This window comes from Brienomyrus brachyistius, chromosome 12 (genome assembly GCF_023856365.1).
Source record: "Brienomyrus brachyistius isolate T26 chromosome 12, BBRACH_0.4, whole genome shotgun sequence".
Lineage (NCBI taxonomy): Eukaryota > Metazoa > Chordata > Actinopteri > Osteoglossiformes > Mormyridae > Brienomyrus > Brienomyrus brachyistius.
The window spans coordinates 26,826,423-26,843,947 of NC_064544.1; the positions used below are offsets into that span (position 1 = coordinate 26,826,423).

The 17,525-nt window shown below is 43.9% G+C and overlaps 1 protein-coding gene and 1 long non-coding RNA gene across 2 annotated transcripts in view; one reads left to right on the plus strand and one right to left on the minus strand.

Moving 5' to 3' along the window:
- The first annotated feature begins 1,375 nt into the window (after positions 1-1,375).
- LOC125705378 (uncharacterized) lies at positions 1,376-2,260 on the plus strand. Its single transcript, XR_007381494.1, has 2 exons — positions 1,376-1,557; positions 2,207-2,260. It is a non-coding gene; the product is annotated as an uncharacterized LOC125705378 (long non-coding RNA).
- Positions 2,261-5,302: 3,042 nt separating this feature from the next.
- The window catches only part of LOC125705349 (uncharacterized), a 180,831-nt gene continuing 168,608 nt past the window's right edge, over positions 5,303-17,525 (minus strand). Inside the window, exons 15-24 of the mRNA XM_048971878.1 lie at positions 15,982-16,071; positions 14,400-14,492; positions 14,139-14,234; positions 13,580-13,598; positions 11,805-11,859; positions 8,835-9,057; positions 8,615-8,715; positions 6,921-7,101; positions 6,659-6,779; positions 5,303-5,463 (exon numbers count right to left, since the gene is read on the minus strand). Of these exons, the coding sequence (XP_048827835.1) occupies positions 6,688-6,779; positions 6,921-7,101; positions 8,615-8,715; positions 8,835-9,057; positions 11,805-11,859; positions 13,580-13,598; positions 14,139-14,234; positions 14,400-14,492; positions 15,982-16,071 (950 nt within the window). The 3' untranslated portion in view covers positions 5,303-5,463; positions 6,659-6,687. The remainder of the gene's footprint in view (positions 5,464-6,658; positions 6,780-6,920; positions 7,102-8,614; positions 8,716-8,834; positions 9,058-11,804; positions 11,860-13,579; positions 13,599-14,138; positions 14,235-14,399; positions 14,493-15,981; positions 16,072-17,525) is intronic.

The following is a 17,525-nucleotide window of genomic DNA, read 5'->3' on the forward strand; positions in this document are numbered from 1 at the left end:
TTGATACTTGGCTAGGGACGCTACTAGCACGTCAAAGTCATCAGCAGGGACATGAGGGGGTCGCTGGGACACTGCTTAGGATGCGGCAGAAGGCTTGGGTTGTTCAAGGGAGAAGGTTGGCCCAAAAGGTCGTCAACCAGTGTGTCCTTTGCAGGAAAGTAAGAGCTCGAATGTGCCGGCAAGTGATGGGTGATCTTCCAGTAGAGAGGTCAAGACCTGCCGCTCCTTTCCAGTTTACGACTATTGATTTGTTTGGCCCGTACCTGGTGAAAGATGATGTGAAAAGAAGAGTGTCCATGAAGGTCTGGGGGGTTATCTTCTGCTGCATGGCAAGCCGTGCTTTATATGTAGATCTGGCCAGCAGTTTGTCTACAGAGAGCTTCTTAATGACCTATCAAAGATTCACAGCCATCAGGGGCCATCCCCTTAAGGTCTGGTCAGATCCTGGGACCAATTTTATTGGTGCAAGAGCCTTGCTGGTGGATCTGTATGCCTTCTTGCAGAGCCAAGATACATTGAGCTTGGAGGAGTACGCTGTAAAGAATGGGACAAGCTGGATCTGGAGAGTGCTCCCTGCTGACTCGCCACATCGAAATGGGGCTGCTGAAGCGGCTGTAAGAATTACCAAGAGAGCTCTTCAAGGACTGGGCAAGTCAGCAAATCTTACCTTCAATGAGTTCCTTACGGCCCTCCATTTGGCGGCGAACCTGGCTAATGAGAGGCCTATCGATGCAAGAGTCCAAAGTCGAGAGGGTCGCATTCAGTATGTAACACCAAATACGCTTCTCCTAGGTCGAGCATCCCACAGTGGGGACTCCAGGTCCTTCAATTTTAACGACTACCCCTACAAGCGGCTCAGGGAGATCCAGAGCCAAGTTAGTGACTTTTGGAAAGCATGGTGTCAGCTTGCTGGGCCAAACCTCTTCATTAGAGCTAAATGGCATACCACAGAGAGAAATGTTGCTGTAGGGGATGTCGTGTGGCTTTGTGATCAAAACTCCCTGCGAGGACAATTTAGACTTGGCCGAGTCGTCTCTGTGGCACCAGATTCAAAGGGCATCGTGAGAGATGTTGAAATTCTTGTTGTGCCTGGGGGCTGTGTGTTGGTCCAGCCTCAGAAGCCTGAAATCCAGCACTTAGCCTCTGGCGACGGGAAGGAAAAGCCTATTGGAGTGGTATTGCGCAGGGATGTCCGGCGACTTGTAGTCCTGTTGCCTGTGGAGGAGCAGGAAAATTAAAACTCTTTAGGGTCTATATTCGCCTTGAAGTTCTCCAACCTTTCTGTTCAAGAACAAAAAGGTTGAGTGGGAGGTGTTGCGATGAACGTCATTCCAGCAAGTGGTTACGTCATTCACGCAAGTGGTCATGCGGAACCAAAGTTTACTCACCTGTGTGCACCCGAGGGGAAGGCATTAACGGACGCACCTGCTCTTTATTTGGGATAAAGTCGGCAAAACGCATTGGTAGCGCGACAAGCAAAGGGTCAAATCTACACCAAGTGCTTCTGGAACTGTGCTGTGATTGTGTACTGAAAAGTAGACTCTGAACGGACAGCCGGTAAGACCATGAACCATGCGTGTTGGAGACTTTGTTGCAAATGTTATTTGTAGCAAGCACTACCTGTTGCGAGTGGGGTTTATTTCTTAATAGGGTGCGCTAATGAGGCATTGAGGCGCTGGTGCTGGCTTGTAACATTATATGAGTTGTGGTATTTGACTGTATTAGGAATAAATGGTGTGCTGTAAGTGTCTCAATGACAATATGTGGAATGCTGTTTTATTGATTCAGATGTTTGCATTAATGCGGTTTAAAAGGGGGGTTTCTATTTTTAGTTTATCTAAAAGTTAAATATTAAATTGCTAAAAAGAAAAAAAAGTATTAAGGGTGAACTTTCCTTTTAATAATTCATATGGGCAGAAGTGTTAAACCTATTGTTCGATTGTCTAATTGGTTAGCTTTTCATTGCAATTTATTGCGTTGAGTAACTCATTTATGTGTTTCCCCAGTGGTTTGATTTTAAACTTTGATGTTTGGAGGAATTTTATTCAGAACAAGTTATGTATAATTGTGTGGAAATTTAAAGCTGAGATTGGTCATTTATTGTATATTTTGTGGGTATGTATATATATATATATGTGCATTTAAAGTAAAATTTTGTGTTTGCTCATAAGATAGATTGGTGAAAGTTGGTGTTTTGTGGTTTAAGGTTTTTCACCTGTAAATGCCTGGCTTGAGGAAAGCGAAGATAAAATAAAAAAGGGATAAAGAGTCCAAAAAGAAGGCCTGGTTATTCTGAGTGAAATCCAGTTATATGTTCAGTTTTGGTACATCCCTATCAAGTGAGGGGTAAAGCACAGTAAGAATTGTGATCACTTGACAATATGACTTAAACGTGTAAAGCTTCATCTGTTCGTCTCTTCTCATCCCAGCACTGCTGCAGTCTCTCTTGTAGAGCAGCCAGGCAGTCACGATGGTCATGTCGATAAGGTGGAACATCAGCCGGTGGTACCACTTCTTTGATCTGATTTTGTTGCGGTACAGTGCAATGAGAGAGTCCAGCAGATCCACCCCACCCATATTCTTATTGTACTCTCTCACCACAGCAGGACAGGGGACTTGAATGATTTTTTTTTGCTTGCCATCCCACCTATCAACCTTGGTGACTGGGTGTGCTCCAATGTAATTACTGAGAAGACTGACTGAACGGTTATCATACCACTTCACAACATGCAAGGTGGTTTCTCCAACCTTAGCCGTCTTCTGTTCAAAAGATCCACGTCCTACATCCCACCCACGTACTACTTGCTCCTACATCTGGCAGCTCAGGGGGTTGCACAGCTCTCCCTGTATAAATCTCAAAATTGTGTGGGACACCATCAGAGCCAGCTAAGATGAGTATCTTGTAGCCCCATTTCTTTGGTTTTGATGGCAGGTATTGCTTGAGTCTATTTCTTCCCTTGAAGGGGACCATCTGCTCATCTACAGCCAGCTTCTCAGACATTGGGATTCGATCATGTTCCTTACACCCATAAAATGTCCTTGCATCCATTTCCTGTGAATAATAGTAGATAGTACATCAAAAAAATTGATTATGGTGATAACTATGCATTCCTACACATCTCCATCCATGAGCATGTTATTGTTGAAACGAAAGTGGTCTAACTGCGCAATGTTGCCCTGTGGCAACAAATGAAAGACTACCGTTTTAGTATATAAATAAAGACAAAAAGTGCCTTTAATCAATTAAATAGGCTTCTTCACATATTCATGCACATCACAGATATTATTTATACAAAATTATTTACATTTTAACATGTTAAAAAGTGAAATGTATCTTACCTTTTGCTAGCAGTGTGTCCAAGCCGGCTATGGTTGCAAAAAGGACTGTTCCACCCCCAGACGAAAGGTCAAACCCACGCCCACCTCAAATTTTATTGGTTACAGACTTGTCATCAGACTTTTACTGTGATGTTTTTTTGGAAAAAATTTAAAGGGGCAGTGTGTGGGCCAAAAAAGTGGTTTGTTGCCTGAAGGTTACACCATGCCATAGAGGGTTAATATGTATACTTTTATTATTAAATATGTTGATGTCAGTGTAATATATCACAGCATTTTTTATTATTCCTGCATATATTTTGCAATTAAATGCATTAACCGCGTATGAAATTAAAAACGAAATGGCCCCCAGCTAGTGTTGACCTGGAGCCGGTCCTGAGCCAGCATCGTGAATATCACCCCCCTCCACCCTGTCCACACCCACAATTCCAGTGTCTCTGCTAGGCACATGCATAAACATTATTTTTATATCTACCTGGTTTGCACCTGCCTCAGTAAATCAGTGGGCGAGTTTTTATTTATATTACAAAACTGAGGATTAAAACTCAACTACAGAGTAAAGTCTCCCGTTCACTGCCATAGCGAACCTAATCATTATATAGATATTAACCCTAAAAAATTAAGTTCTTTTTTCCTGATTAGCTAATCAATAGCAGCCATGAGACAAAAAAAACGTTACTATAAATCAAAGTAAAAGAATGAAGTTTCTGATAACATCTTTATTTAGAAAAAAACAAGAGCATATTTTACAGGCTAAACTTGGAAATTACATTTTACAATCAAAACAGCTCATTTAACACAACATAACATTTAGTATTTTACTGTGCAAAAAAGGCAAGACATTATGAAAATATCAAACAAAACGTGATACAAAAAAGTTCAAAAGTCTATGAACGCTGTGACTACATCACTATGACTAGTGAGCATAGCTGCGAGTGTCAAATCGCGTACTTCTTGTACTTTTATAAGTGCATTCACATCCACACTCAACGAGTTTAAGTACAGAACTACACAATTAGACACTCAAGGCAGAATATGCTGAGGAAAAGTAAGGAAAGACCGGGGAGGATGGGCTGTGAATGGGCTCAAATGTGCAAAAAATAGAAATAGTGATACATTAATAGTTATTAAGTACTAAATGGCTGTATAAATAGTCATTAATAATGCAAAAGGATGTCGGCCTATATAAAAATGTATAGTACCTTATCAGGATGAACCAACCCCCCCGCACCCCAATGTCATCGTCCATCAGAATGTTTCACTGTAGACATTGTCCTGTGCCAGTTAGGTAGACATCGCCCAACCCTACTGCCAAGCAGAATGCCTCAACTCTTCAGATAAAATGAACTGCAACATATCACCCACAATCTGGTGACTGATAACACAGCTAATTTGTTGATCCAACAGTGTTAGAGTGTATCTGTGTATTTTATCATATTATTATCCTCCTATATGTGTACGTGCAACCCTTAACAACTAACCCATGGCCCAGAAAGGGTTGCAGACAAGATGTCCTCAGAGGGGCCTACCAGATTGTGAAGCAGGAATAAGAGACCTTGAGAAAGGAAACAGATTCTGTCAACATAGCAGGGGGCCCACCTTGAGAAATGTAATGCTTTGTATTAACCCTGTTTCACGGAGGCCTCACACAGCATTGACTAGTTAAAGACAAGACCCATGTAACCCCTCCCCTACCCTATAAATAAAGAAGCCAAGGGACTGTCCGGTGTGACACTCAACAGAGGCGCAGATACTGTCTGTTGCACCTGAGTGGGCACCCTTGCGCAAGTAAAACAGAAAGACGTGTGCTGTCTTGATTATTCCTGGGTCCTAGAAGTGGAAGTGTGTGAGTAGTAAGCTGCGTCGCTTCCTCACACAGGAGATTGTAGGAGTGAAAGCTACGGCGCTTTCTCCTGACATAACTAGATTGTAGGAGTGAAAGCTACGGCGCTTTCTCCTAACAAACAGGATCTGTAAAACTTGGAACCGTAGGCAAAACATATCAAATTAAACTCCATAGATCCTTCAGCCTTCTGTGTTCTTCTCCCCCAGTAATACCTCCTCTGGGTTTGGTTCATTGTGATCAGCAGGTGATGATGCCTCCATCTCCTGATTGTCATGTGATCCCTGCAAAAGTGTGTCAATTGACACATTTTATATTCTATTTTTGTCAAACAAGTAATGTAGGTACCATGAAACAGAGTAACTTTAAATTAATGTGACCAATATTTTTTTTAATTTTTTTTTTAAAGTAACATCCCACAGTGCAGGGAAACTTACATTTAATAAAAACAGGCAAAGTGCAAAGACATTACATACGGTGCAAACAGTAAACAAATAAGTAAAAATAATCTTGGTGTGTCTGTCGTTTTTCAATTTTAGACGGAAAAATCAGAAATGAAAAAACAGGTCGTTTTCACCATTTTGTCTAAAATTGTGAAGGGAAAACTGAAACTGATTTGTGTTCATTGGTGTCTGTTTAAAGAAAATATCAATAAACGTCTCGTATTCCATTTGATCAAAGGAGGGTGTCATGCCCAGCTCGTCCGATCCTCGTGTGTGCCACGCCTCCCTGATTATCCACATGTGCTTCCCCGATCGTACCCAGCTGTGTCTTGTTGTTTTGATCTATCCTGTCTATTTCAGTCCCTGTCTTGCCTCAGCTGATTGTCTGTCATTGATGATAGCTGTTGTCAGTCGACGTCTGATGTTCCCGTTACCCTGCTTTCCCTTATTAAATCCCCGTTTTCCCCGTATTCCGCCTTCCTGCCTGATCCTAGCCTGTCCGTGCGCCTTACCCGCAATCCGACGAACGTGGGTGGGTTGAAGCATTATTGGTCAGTGCGTAATTCCATACAGGCTATTTTATTGCCTTGATGTCTTTATTCAAAAATGTAAATAACAGTAGAAATAAACCTTTCTGTGGGTGAGTGTGTAAGTGTGTCCAGAGTATTGACTGGTACTGTATGTTTAATTCAAAAAGTACTTTTCAACATTATCTTAAAACTAAAAGTGCATGGAGCTCCCAGCAGCATTTCTCATAACGTTAACTGACATTTTAGATTAAGACAGACAAAGACAGACAAAGACAGAGTAGTTCCCGAAGTTGCCCCAGTCAGCTTCACCACAGGCACCTCCCCCTCCCCAGTTCCCCCCATCGCAGTACTGTATGTACTCCCCAGATGCCCCTTGACCTGATGCTTATACATCCACTTTAAAGCAGCGCCAGGATGCTTTTACCCTGCAGAGGGCGCTGTTCCCTGCACTCTCATATTACAATAACCATACTGCTGCAGTATCAAATACTTGGCTGGGGACTTACGCTGTTGCTCCTTTTGTCGTTTATATTATTTATCGTGATTTAAAGTGGAGAGTCAGACAGTTGTCCTGTGTGCAGGTCTCCCAGTGAGAGATGAAGGCACGGGAGGATTGGCAGTTCATCACTGCAGGGGAACAAAGAGCGGTTCAAACTCTTAGATGAAATCTTGTAGCACAGATAAACCTATGGGCCAGCAGTAAATTAATCCTCTTCCAGCCTGAATCCATCCAGAAGAGTGGAAACAGAAGTGTGGTCCTACACTCACCCTGGCAGGACCTTCCCGCCTGGCAGCTGTCCATGTGCTTCAGTAACTTCCTCATGTTGAGACAGTGGGGCTTGGGGCATGACCACTCCTCCCCGTTGGCCTGTTCACGCCGCTGGCACTCCTGGGCATGGAGCAGGAGCAACAGCCTCCCCTGCATCAGCTCCAGTTTCCTTGAGTCAGCCTAGGGGACAGGTGGGGGCCACAACAACAATCTCATCAGTGGGGGCCACTGTGTTCTTTTCAGTCACCACAACAGCATTCATGCCGTCAATGTCATGCATTTTGGTCCTGGGCTTGCAAACCTCTGTGTGAAATGAAATGATCCTTTATTTGCCATTTGCACAAGTTAAGAGTAAAGGTACATTGGGATGCCTCTCTCTGCCTACACCATCCTGCTCTCCATGAAACACACAGACATATATGTAGGTGAGAGCAACCTTGGGGGTCATAGTGCAGGGTCAGCCAGCATGCAGCACCCCAGGATCTGGGGGTTAAGGGCCTCGCTCAGGTGCCCACAGACATGTGACTCTCCTGCGGAGGCCAGAGAGTAAACTGGCTACCTTCCAATCACAGACCCAGAGGCTCAGCCCACTGAGCCACTCGCTGCCCCCTGTGTTCATTCATCACAATCAGAGCGGTTTCTGTGCGGCTGGAAAAGCTCGATATCTGAAGCGCCACTCAAAGCCCTTTCCCTCGAGTCCCCATCTGAACGTGGTCTGGGGCCCCTGCTGGTTTGGGGGGGGGGGGGCAGCTCTCACCAGGTTTGCCACCTTGGGGGCACCCAAGAGGTCAGCTGGGAGGAGGGACAGTATATTAGGGAGGGGGGACTTGGTCTGGAGTTGGGTGCCAACCCTGCCCACACCAGTGACCCCTGTACCCCCAAGCTGTTGCCATATGCCATGTCCATAGGGCGACCAGAAGGGGGCACTCTTCCCTCCGAGGCCCATCTGATGGGATGGCAATGCTTTTCTTTAGGGAGACACCGAGACACTTTCCAGTGTCATAAAAATGGTAAAACTAAGAATCCAACAATCTGCCAGCTGGCAGCAACTGTAAGGCTGAGCTGAGTGGACAGTGTCCCAAAGTGGACCTATCAGCGCCACAGTCTGTGTGTAACCCTACAGATGAGGGTGTGAAGGCAGGTCCAAGCCAGGACACACCGGCTGGCATCAGAAGCGAAGGCGACGTGAGCTCATATGCACACAGTCAGCAGGAATCGTCCAGATACAACAAACCATAGCAGTCAGTAATCTCTGCAAGATGGATGCGTCAGACGTTACAGTGGGGGGGGGGGTTCTAAAAATTCAGGACCCCTATGGATCCCCCACTTCATAACCTGCCAGGTGTATGTGTGTCTGTGTGTGTGGGAGCGGGGGGGGGGGGGGGGGGGCTGACCACATATCGCCCCACTAGAATCCCACAATAGGAGGAGCAGGGGAATCCATCAAATAGCACACCTCTAACATTGCACTTTTACGCACTGTCCTATGCGATCTCACACTACAATAACCATACTGCCGCAGTAACGAACATTTGGTATGTTTTGTCCTTTGGTAAATGATGGTAAACACAAACCTTACATTTAGGTGTGCAAAGCCTTGATGTAAGTATCAAATTATCACTGATAGGAGGTCAGCCTGGGCTCCAGCTAACCACAGGGGTGAGTGATGGGGGCTGTGGAGGGGAGGACTTACATTGATGCTCATGTTCTCAGATGGCATGCAGATGGGACAGTCACCCTGCATGCAGTTCTCCCAGTGTGAGATGATCTGGCAGGAGGAAGTGCAGTGCTTCACTGCAGGGGAACAAAAAGGGGTTCAAACTGTTAGATGACAGTAACAGACCTGGCACTGGATCCTCCATCAACCTGAATCCACCCAGAATAGTGTAACAGAAGTGTGGTCCTGCACTCACCCTGGCAGGATGTACCGGCCTGGCAGCTGTCCATGTGCTTCAGGACCCTCCTCATGGTGCAGCACTGGGGCCTGGAGCATGACCACGATTCCCTGTTGGTCTGCTTGCGTTGCCGGCACATGCGGGCATGCAGCAGGAGCAACAGCTGCTCCCGGATCAGCTTGCATTTCCCCGGGTCGGCTAGGGGGCCCGGAATGGTGGCTGTGGGAACCTGTGGCTGGAGCTGGAGCCATGGCAAAATGGGGGGGGGAATAATGATCTCATCAGCAAAACTCTGTGTGAAATGAAATGATCTTTTATTTACCATTTGCAGAAGTATCAGTACAGGTACATTAAAGTGCTTCTCTTTGCGACCCCATCATGCTCTCCATGAGACACAGACACATATGCAGGTGTTTACAGAACATATTTCAGGGGCCCTATAAAGTGCTGGGCCCCCTGAATCTGCCAGGGTATCCATGCCCCCACTGTGGCCCCTGTGAGACAGTGGATGATTCTTTTAAGAAATAAGAAAAGAAAAGAAAAAAAGTAACATTTATATCACATAAAATATGAACTGAATGCCAGTGTATCGCCATAAAGACCATTTATACATGACGCCAAAGAAGCGTAGCTGTTCAGAAAACTGTCTGACTGTGCAAAACAGCCCTACGCTGAGAAAAGGAGCTTCAGTGAAGCAAAACATTGGACGTCAGTGTCTCATCACCTTCTATTAATTGGATAGTTATGAAGAAACGTGTTTTAAAGCCCCCCCCCCCCCCCAGTCTTTCCAATTATACAGGCTCTTGCACATTCTCAACACAAAGATGAGTGACGCACGCTTCACCATTCAGAGCATGAATCCACCCGTCAGGCAGAGATGGAAACTCCAGCAGGCGACTCCTAAAGCTGCACTCAAGTTAACAGAAATAGACTTACAGTTTGACTCAGAAATTGTTCTTAACTAACTTCCGACTCAACCTCCTGGATAGAGACTCTTGAACATTAAAAATCTTCCATAATTTAATTAGGAGCTGAACGTTTCTGCAGGAGCAAGAAAAAAAAATCAGACAAGAGAAATTCACTTCTCCACAAATGTTCCTAATTAGTTTATGGAGAAGGAATTGGTATCTTTTACATGAGAGTCAGAAGGTAAAAATACTTTCATGTTGTCATCCACAGAATGCAGTTGCCGATCACCCTGCTCCCTGTCAATCACCTCTACACCTGCTCATACAGCGCATTGTAACTACACTACAACAACAACTACCCTTCCTGTACTCTTTCTTGGTTGACCTAATGCTCTGGGAAAGTCAGTGCTGCCAGTTATTGGAAACACCTAGTTAACATCCTTGCACATGTGCAGTCAACATGCACCGACACATGGCTTCCACCAGACATAAAAATTTGGGTTCTACACACAGACACACACACACAGACACACACACACACACACACACACACACATACACACACACCATCCAGCGCAAACCTGATGATGAAATCTACATCACTCACTCTTACGTGGACCGAAGGTGAACGTGGAAAAAGTGATGTATGAATTGGCCTTAAGACTGCTCTTGACCTGCTCTTATCCTCACTGAGATGTGGCTGTACAGTAGGTACTGTACTTGGAAATCCTGCATTGGTTGCTCACTCTACTATTGCATAGACATATAACTGCACAGTGACACTGCTTAGAGGTCTGGAGACAGACAGGCTTATACTACAGCCAGAGGCCCAACTGTCCCTGGCAATTAAGGAGGCAAAGTACCTGATGCAGGGGGAAAAAACAGCAGCCACTTCATGAACTCAAAGGACACATGGCACATGTGGCAGGGAATTCAATACATCACTGACTACAAGCAACACAGCAGTGAGGCCTCCCTGCCAGATGTGCTGAATGACTTCTATGCACATGATGAGGCACAGAACAGGGAACCCATGAGGAAGACCCCCCCCCCCCCCTATGAACGACCAGGTACTTCGCTTATTCATTGCTGATGTCGGTTAGATTCTATGCAGAGTCAACCCGTGGAAGGCAGCAGGACCTGACAACATCCCTGGCTGGGTGCTCAGAGACTGTGCTGACCGATTGGCAGACGTCCCCACAGACATCTTCAATGTATCCCTGAGCACAGCAGTGGTACCTCCATGCCTCAAAACAACTAGGATCATCCCAGTGCCCAAGAAGCCGACCATGTCCTGTCTCAATGATCACTGGCCTGTATCACTCACACCCATCATCATGAAGAGCTTCTAGAGGCTGGTATTGAGGCACATGAAGCCACAACTCCCACACTGACTAGACCCCCTACTTATCACCCAATCTGGACCAGATGTGATGCCATCTTCATTGTCCTCCCCCTCACCTGGACAAAAAGGACAGCTATGTCAGAATGCTGTTCATTAGCTTCATTCAGCATTCAACACAATCATCCCGCAGAGGCTGGTAGGGAAGCTGAGCCTGCTGGGCATGAACACCCCCCCCCCCCCCCCCCGTAACTGGATCCTGCACTTCCTGTCTGACAGACCTCAGTGTGTCTCCATAGGAAACAGCACCTCCCGGGCCCTCGGACTGAGCACAGGTGCCCCCAGGGCTGTGAGCTCAGCCCACCGCTGTTTACTCTGCTCCCCAACCCATCATCTATACAGGAAACATGTGATCCGCCATGGAAACAACACTGAGGCAGACCCCTCCCACCCATCCCATGGACTGTTCATCCAATGCCACCTGGCAGAAGGTTCCGGAGCATCCGATCCATCACTGCAAGACACTGAAACAGCTTCTTCTCCCAGGCAGTCAGGCTTCTCACTACCCTGCTGTACTAACAGCCTCCATACTTACAGGGAAGGTGGAAGAGCACAAGGAACACAGCTCTGCTACAGACACAATTATGTATAATAATCTGAGGGAAGACGGTCAGACTGATGTGGAGAAACAGGCCCCAGGGCACCAATCGGGGGGACAGATGCATCTCAGGCACCTACCAGTTCCAGCTCAGTATCTTGGAGTCTCTCAACCAAACCCAGCTGTCTTTTTAGTCTAAGAAAAAATATACAGTTATTACAACAGTGTTCACAGGTCTGAATATCACATTTTAAGTAAAATCATCCTATTTTTATGTGATTCTTACTGTTGCCCAGCATCACATTGAATTTAGCCAATTATGGCAATTACATAAAGTAACAGAATTAACTAAGGACAGGATAGGGCTGTCGCAATATCAGATTTTCACTACATGATTATCGTAGGCAAAAGAATTCATGATGACAATATTGTTATGGTATATATAGAAATTTTTCATTAATTATAATAATGCTACCAGTCAAATTAAATTTGTTTATCATCTTGTGTTTTGTCTTTTTTGGCCAAATATGAATGTAGTGAAATGGAGAGTCTGTAACCAAAACTGTATAAAAACAAAGGAAAAGAGCAACTAAACTACATAGAGAGTGAAAAGACAATCAGGGCTAAAGCTGCCTTTTGCACTTCCTGCTGATCAGCACTTCCTGCAGGCTGGGCTGTCTAACATACCATCTTTTTTATGGAATCCTGTAGTGACTCCATTAATATAACGACATCGGGTTCATTTTGCACACTGTGTGTAATTGATCTTCACCAGATATTCAGCCAGATATTCCAATGTTGGATTCTTTCTGTTCTCTGTCTGTCTAATAAAAGTTCTGCGTAGCACCTGCACTTTTCCCTCAGTGTGTGTTTATGCGTCTCGTTAGGTTCCCCAGTCAGGGTGGGGTGACCATATGTGTCCCTGACAACTGCCACTATTATGCTGCAGCAAAGTCTGATGCCAACAGGACAAACAACTAGACGAATGTATGTTATTTATTTTTTCCAATTTAATTTCCAGATCACAGTGATTTAGAGTGATATAAATACGGCTGCAAAAAACAAAAAATACGCCAAACTTCAAATTTCAGGTCAGAGTGAACTAAAGCACATCAAAATACCATGATGCCAGCTTACAGCAATTTAGAATATAAAGTAATATTTAACAAATTGGATATTTAGGTAACAATGCTGATCCAAACTGGAAATTGACTGGAGTGAACATATCGATATTTCACTTTTGAATAGTAGTTTACATGGTGACTCAGTAGGTAACACTGGCACCTCACACCCCCCGGCTTGGGCTCTGTGTAGTTTACATGGTGACTCAGTGGGTAACACTGGCATCTCACACCCCCCCGGCTTGGGCTCTGTGTAGTTTACATGGTGACTCAGTGGGTAACACTGGCACCTCACACCCCCCTGCATTGGGCTCTGTGTAGTTTGCATGGTGACTCAGTGGGTAACACTGGCACCTCACACCCCCCCGCATTGGGCTCTGTGCAGTTTGCATGGTGACTCAGTGGGTAACACTGGCACCTCACACCCCCTGCTTGGGCTCTGTGTAGTTTACATGGTGACTCAGTGGGTAACACTGGCACCTCACACCCCCCTGCATTGGGCTCTGTGTAGTTTACATTCTCTCCCCATGTTTCCCCAGATACTCCTGTTTCCTCCCAGTCCCAAAACATGAACATAGACCAACAAGATAAATATCCCATTGTATGTGAATGTGTTTTGCTCTGTGATGGACTGGCATCCTGCCCAGGGTGTCCCCTGCCTTGTGCTTCCTGTGACAGGTGCCAGGTTCACCATGACGGATGGATGGATGGACGGATGAATTTTTTGTACATTAATTTCATTTTTTCCGAAAAAATGACTTGCACATATACAACAAACGAAAATCTCTACTTACTTTTCTTTTTTGGCCAACCCTATAATTAAAAAAGATTAACAGTGTTGGAACTCAAAATACTAAGACATCAATAGGAGCTTATTGTAGCTGCCAGATTGCATGTAATGAGCAATGATAATGTGTAATGAGAACTAATGATTACTTGCGTATTCATAATTATTATATAATTATAATTACTGACAGTGGCAGTGTTCTGAATTACATAGATACATGGGCTGTATCACTTTGGATGTCTTTATATCATATCCCTTCCTTTGTCATTCTCACCATTATAGTCTCAGTGCCCCCTACTGGCCAGGAGGCCATTATACACCACTGGAAATAAAGGAAGAGCAAAAAAGCTCAAAACAATTAAACTAGCAGTGATATGAAATGTTACCTCCTAAGCCAAACCATATAGTGAATTCATAATGATGCTGATATGTAATATTCATCTAGGTTAAGTGCTGAGCATGTGGAGATGTAAACAAACTGGAAAGTCACCAAGATGCTGGAAAAGTCCCAGTACACATATTTAACCTTTATGGTAAGTTATGCATCGTATCCTTGTTATACTTACAGTATGCAGACACCTCTATAACAAAGCGGCTAAAGATGAAGACAGATCCAGAAATCAGGACAATCAGTCGTAGATCCAGTGGCTGTTTTCCTGTGTCTGAAATGACATCATCACAAAAATCACTGAGAACTGAGGTCAGTGAATGAGCAGTAAGTGACAGATATTAAACCACAGGAATCTATATTTTTCCTAAAGGGTTTGTACCATTTAGTTGTTTGGTTAAGTTTACATAGTAAAACATCTCAAATGTTGTGTATGTACCTGCTTTGAGTTTTAGTGCTACAGCCAGAGCAACAGAATTCAGGAGAGGGAGAGCAAACGTCCCTGAGAAATATACATATTTACGGGGTTTGGCTGAAATGTAGAGAGAAAAGCATTAGTCATACAGCTACATACAGCACTGTGATGAAGTATTTGCCCTGATTTCCTCTATTTTTAACATCCATAACACTTAAATGTGTCTGATAACAAATACATTTAGTATAATACAATGAACATTCTACGTGCTCAACACAGTTTTTAAATGATTATTTGATTCACTGAAGGAAGGGAAAAAAACTAAAAATAAAATTAAAAAAACAAACAAATATTCCCCAAGACCCATAGCACCCATGTGACAAAATAATTCTCCCCCCTTTGCCATCGTTTGAGAAATTATGCCCATTCTTCTCTACAGAATTGTTTCAGAATTCAGCCATATTGGAGGGTTTTTAAATATAAACTGCCCATTTAAGGTCCTGCCCCAATTTCTCAATGAGGTTCAAGTCAGTACTGTGACTAGGCCTCTCCAAAACTTTAATTTTGTTTCGTTTCAGTCATTCGTAGGTGGACTTGCTCTCGTGCTTAAAAGCACAGGCTGATGATGGACATTCTCCTTCAGGACTTTCTGTCAAACAGCTGAATTCATGCTTCCCTCAATTACAGCAAGTCGCCCAGGCCGAGCAGCAGCAAAGCCTCCCCACAGCATCACTCTCCCTCCACCATGTCTGACTGTGGCCATGATGTTCTTTGTGTGGAAGCTGTGTTAGCTACACGCCAGATGTAGCAGGACCCATGTCTTCCAAATAGTTCCACTTTTGACTCATCATTCCACAGAACATCCTCCCAAAAGTGTCTTTTGGCAAATATTAGATGAGTCTTCATATTCCTCTTAGCTGTGGTTTCTCCTTGCATCTCTCCCATGGACACCATTATAGCCCAGTGTCTTTCTAATCATGGAATCAGACATTAACCAATCTGAGAGAGGCCTGCAGTTCTTTAGATCTTCGTTTGTGGTCTGCTGTAGCTTCCCTGATCAGGTTTCTTTGTGCTCTTGGAGTAATTCTGTTCAGCTGGCCACTCCTGGGCAGATCTGCCATAGTTCCAAATTTTCTCCATCTGGAGATGATGGCTGTCATGGTGATTCACTGCACTCCAAGGGTTTTAGAGAGTGTTTTGTTCCCCTTTCCTGACTGATGTATTTCAGTGATTTTCTTTCTCATGTCTTCAGGAAGTTCTTCTGATTGAGGCATGGTCTGCTGCTGCTTCTTCAGACCCCTTATCCAGCTCCATATTGCTGCAATGGTTCTATTTAAGTGATGTGTAGGTTCATCAGGGCTGGCAGCAATCAAGCTTGGGTGTGTCTAGTTTCTCATTTAGATTTGGTTCTTAGCTTGATTGATTAGCAATTATTTTGTCACAGCACTAAAAATACAGTCAAACAGCCATTGGGTTTTTTGCATTAAATCATTTGCAATGCTCTGTTTACAAAATTAAAAAAAATAATCATAATATTTTATTTAAAAAGAGTATTCAATAAACAAAGTATTTAAACAACTTATTTTCATGTAAAACAAATACGTACCAAGTAAATGTTCCCGCTTCCAGAATTGAAAGAGCAATGTTACAGTCAGAATGTAGACAAACACAAACTCGCAGATCTTTACAGGTCGTCCTGTGGCCAGAATTAGTTGCAGTTAATTTCAGTTTCTAATACAACAAAGTTTATTAATGAAATAAACAGCTTCTTGTCTCTCTGAAATCAGTAAATACATACAGTCAAAGTAAAAAGTGTGTGAACCTTTTGGAATTATCTTGTTTTCTGTATGAATTGGTCATAAAAAGTGATCTGATCTTCGTCTAAGTCACAGGTACTGAAATGCATAATGAGCAATAACACACAAAAATTATACTCTTTCATGTCCTTATTATTCAAATGCATTCAATGTTCACAGTGCTAGTGGAAAGAGTAAGTGAATCCTTAGGTTTAATAACTGGTTGACCCTCCTTTGGCAGCAATGACTCAACCAGGCGTTTCCTGTAACTGCAGGTCAGACCTGCACATCATGTGGGGGGAATATTAGCCCATTCTGCCCTGCAGAACAGCCTTATCTCCTCCATATTCTTTGGTTGTCTTCAAGTCAGTCCACAGCATCTCAATAGGATTGAGATCTGGGCTCTGACTGGGCCACTCCAAAGGTGGATTTTGTTCTTCTGAAACCATTGTGCTCTGGATTTGCTGTGATGTTTGGGGTCATTGTCTTGTTGCATCACCCAGCCTCTTCTGAGCTTCAGTTGATGGACAGACAACCTCACACTATCCTGGAGAATTTGTTGATAAACTTAGGAATTCATTTTCCCCTCAGTGATGCCCAGCTGTCCAGGCCCTGACACAGCAAAGCAGGCCCAAATCATGATGTTCCCTCCATCATACATTACTGTAGAGTTTTGATGTTGATATGCAGGTGCCCTTTTTACACCAAATGAAGTTCTGCTTGTTCCTCCCAAATAGTTCAATTTTTGTTTCATCACTCCAGAAAACATTTTCCCAGGACATGTGTCCATGTGCTCTGTTGCAAACTTCAGGTATGCAGCAATGTTCTCTTTGACAGCAGTGGCTTCCTGCTTGGTGTCCTGCCATGGGCTCCTTTCTTGATCTATGTTCTGCTTAATGTTGAATCATGAACAGAGATGTTAGCCAGTTCTACTGACGTCCTCAAGTCACTCTAGGGTTCTTCATTACCTCGTTGATGACTTTGCGTTGTGCTCTTGGGGTCGTCTTGGTGGGGCACCCACTTCTAGGCAGAGTAGCCACAATACCAAATTTTCTCCATTTATAGTCAACTTGCCTATCAGTAGACTGATGAAAATCTAAAATACCTGAGATGACTTTGTAACCCTTTCCAGCCTTATGTAAAGTAATAGTTCGTAGCTCTTCAGAGAACATAAACCTCTTTTATGTGAGGCATGATTCCCATCTGGATATGCTTCTTGTCAAAAGCTCAAACTCAAACTTTTCAGTGTTTTTTTTATCAATCACAGTAATTCTAGTCCACACTTCTGAACTCGTTTCATTAAATGGACTCCAGGTTTGCTAAATTCTGACTGTAATGAGCTTTTTAAGAGGTT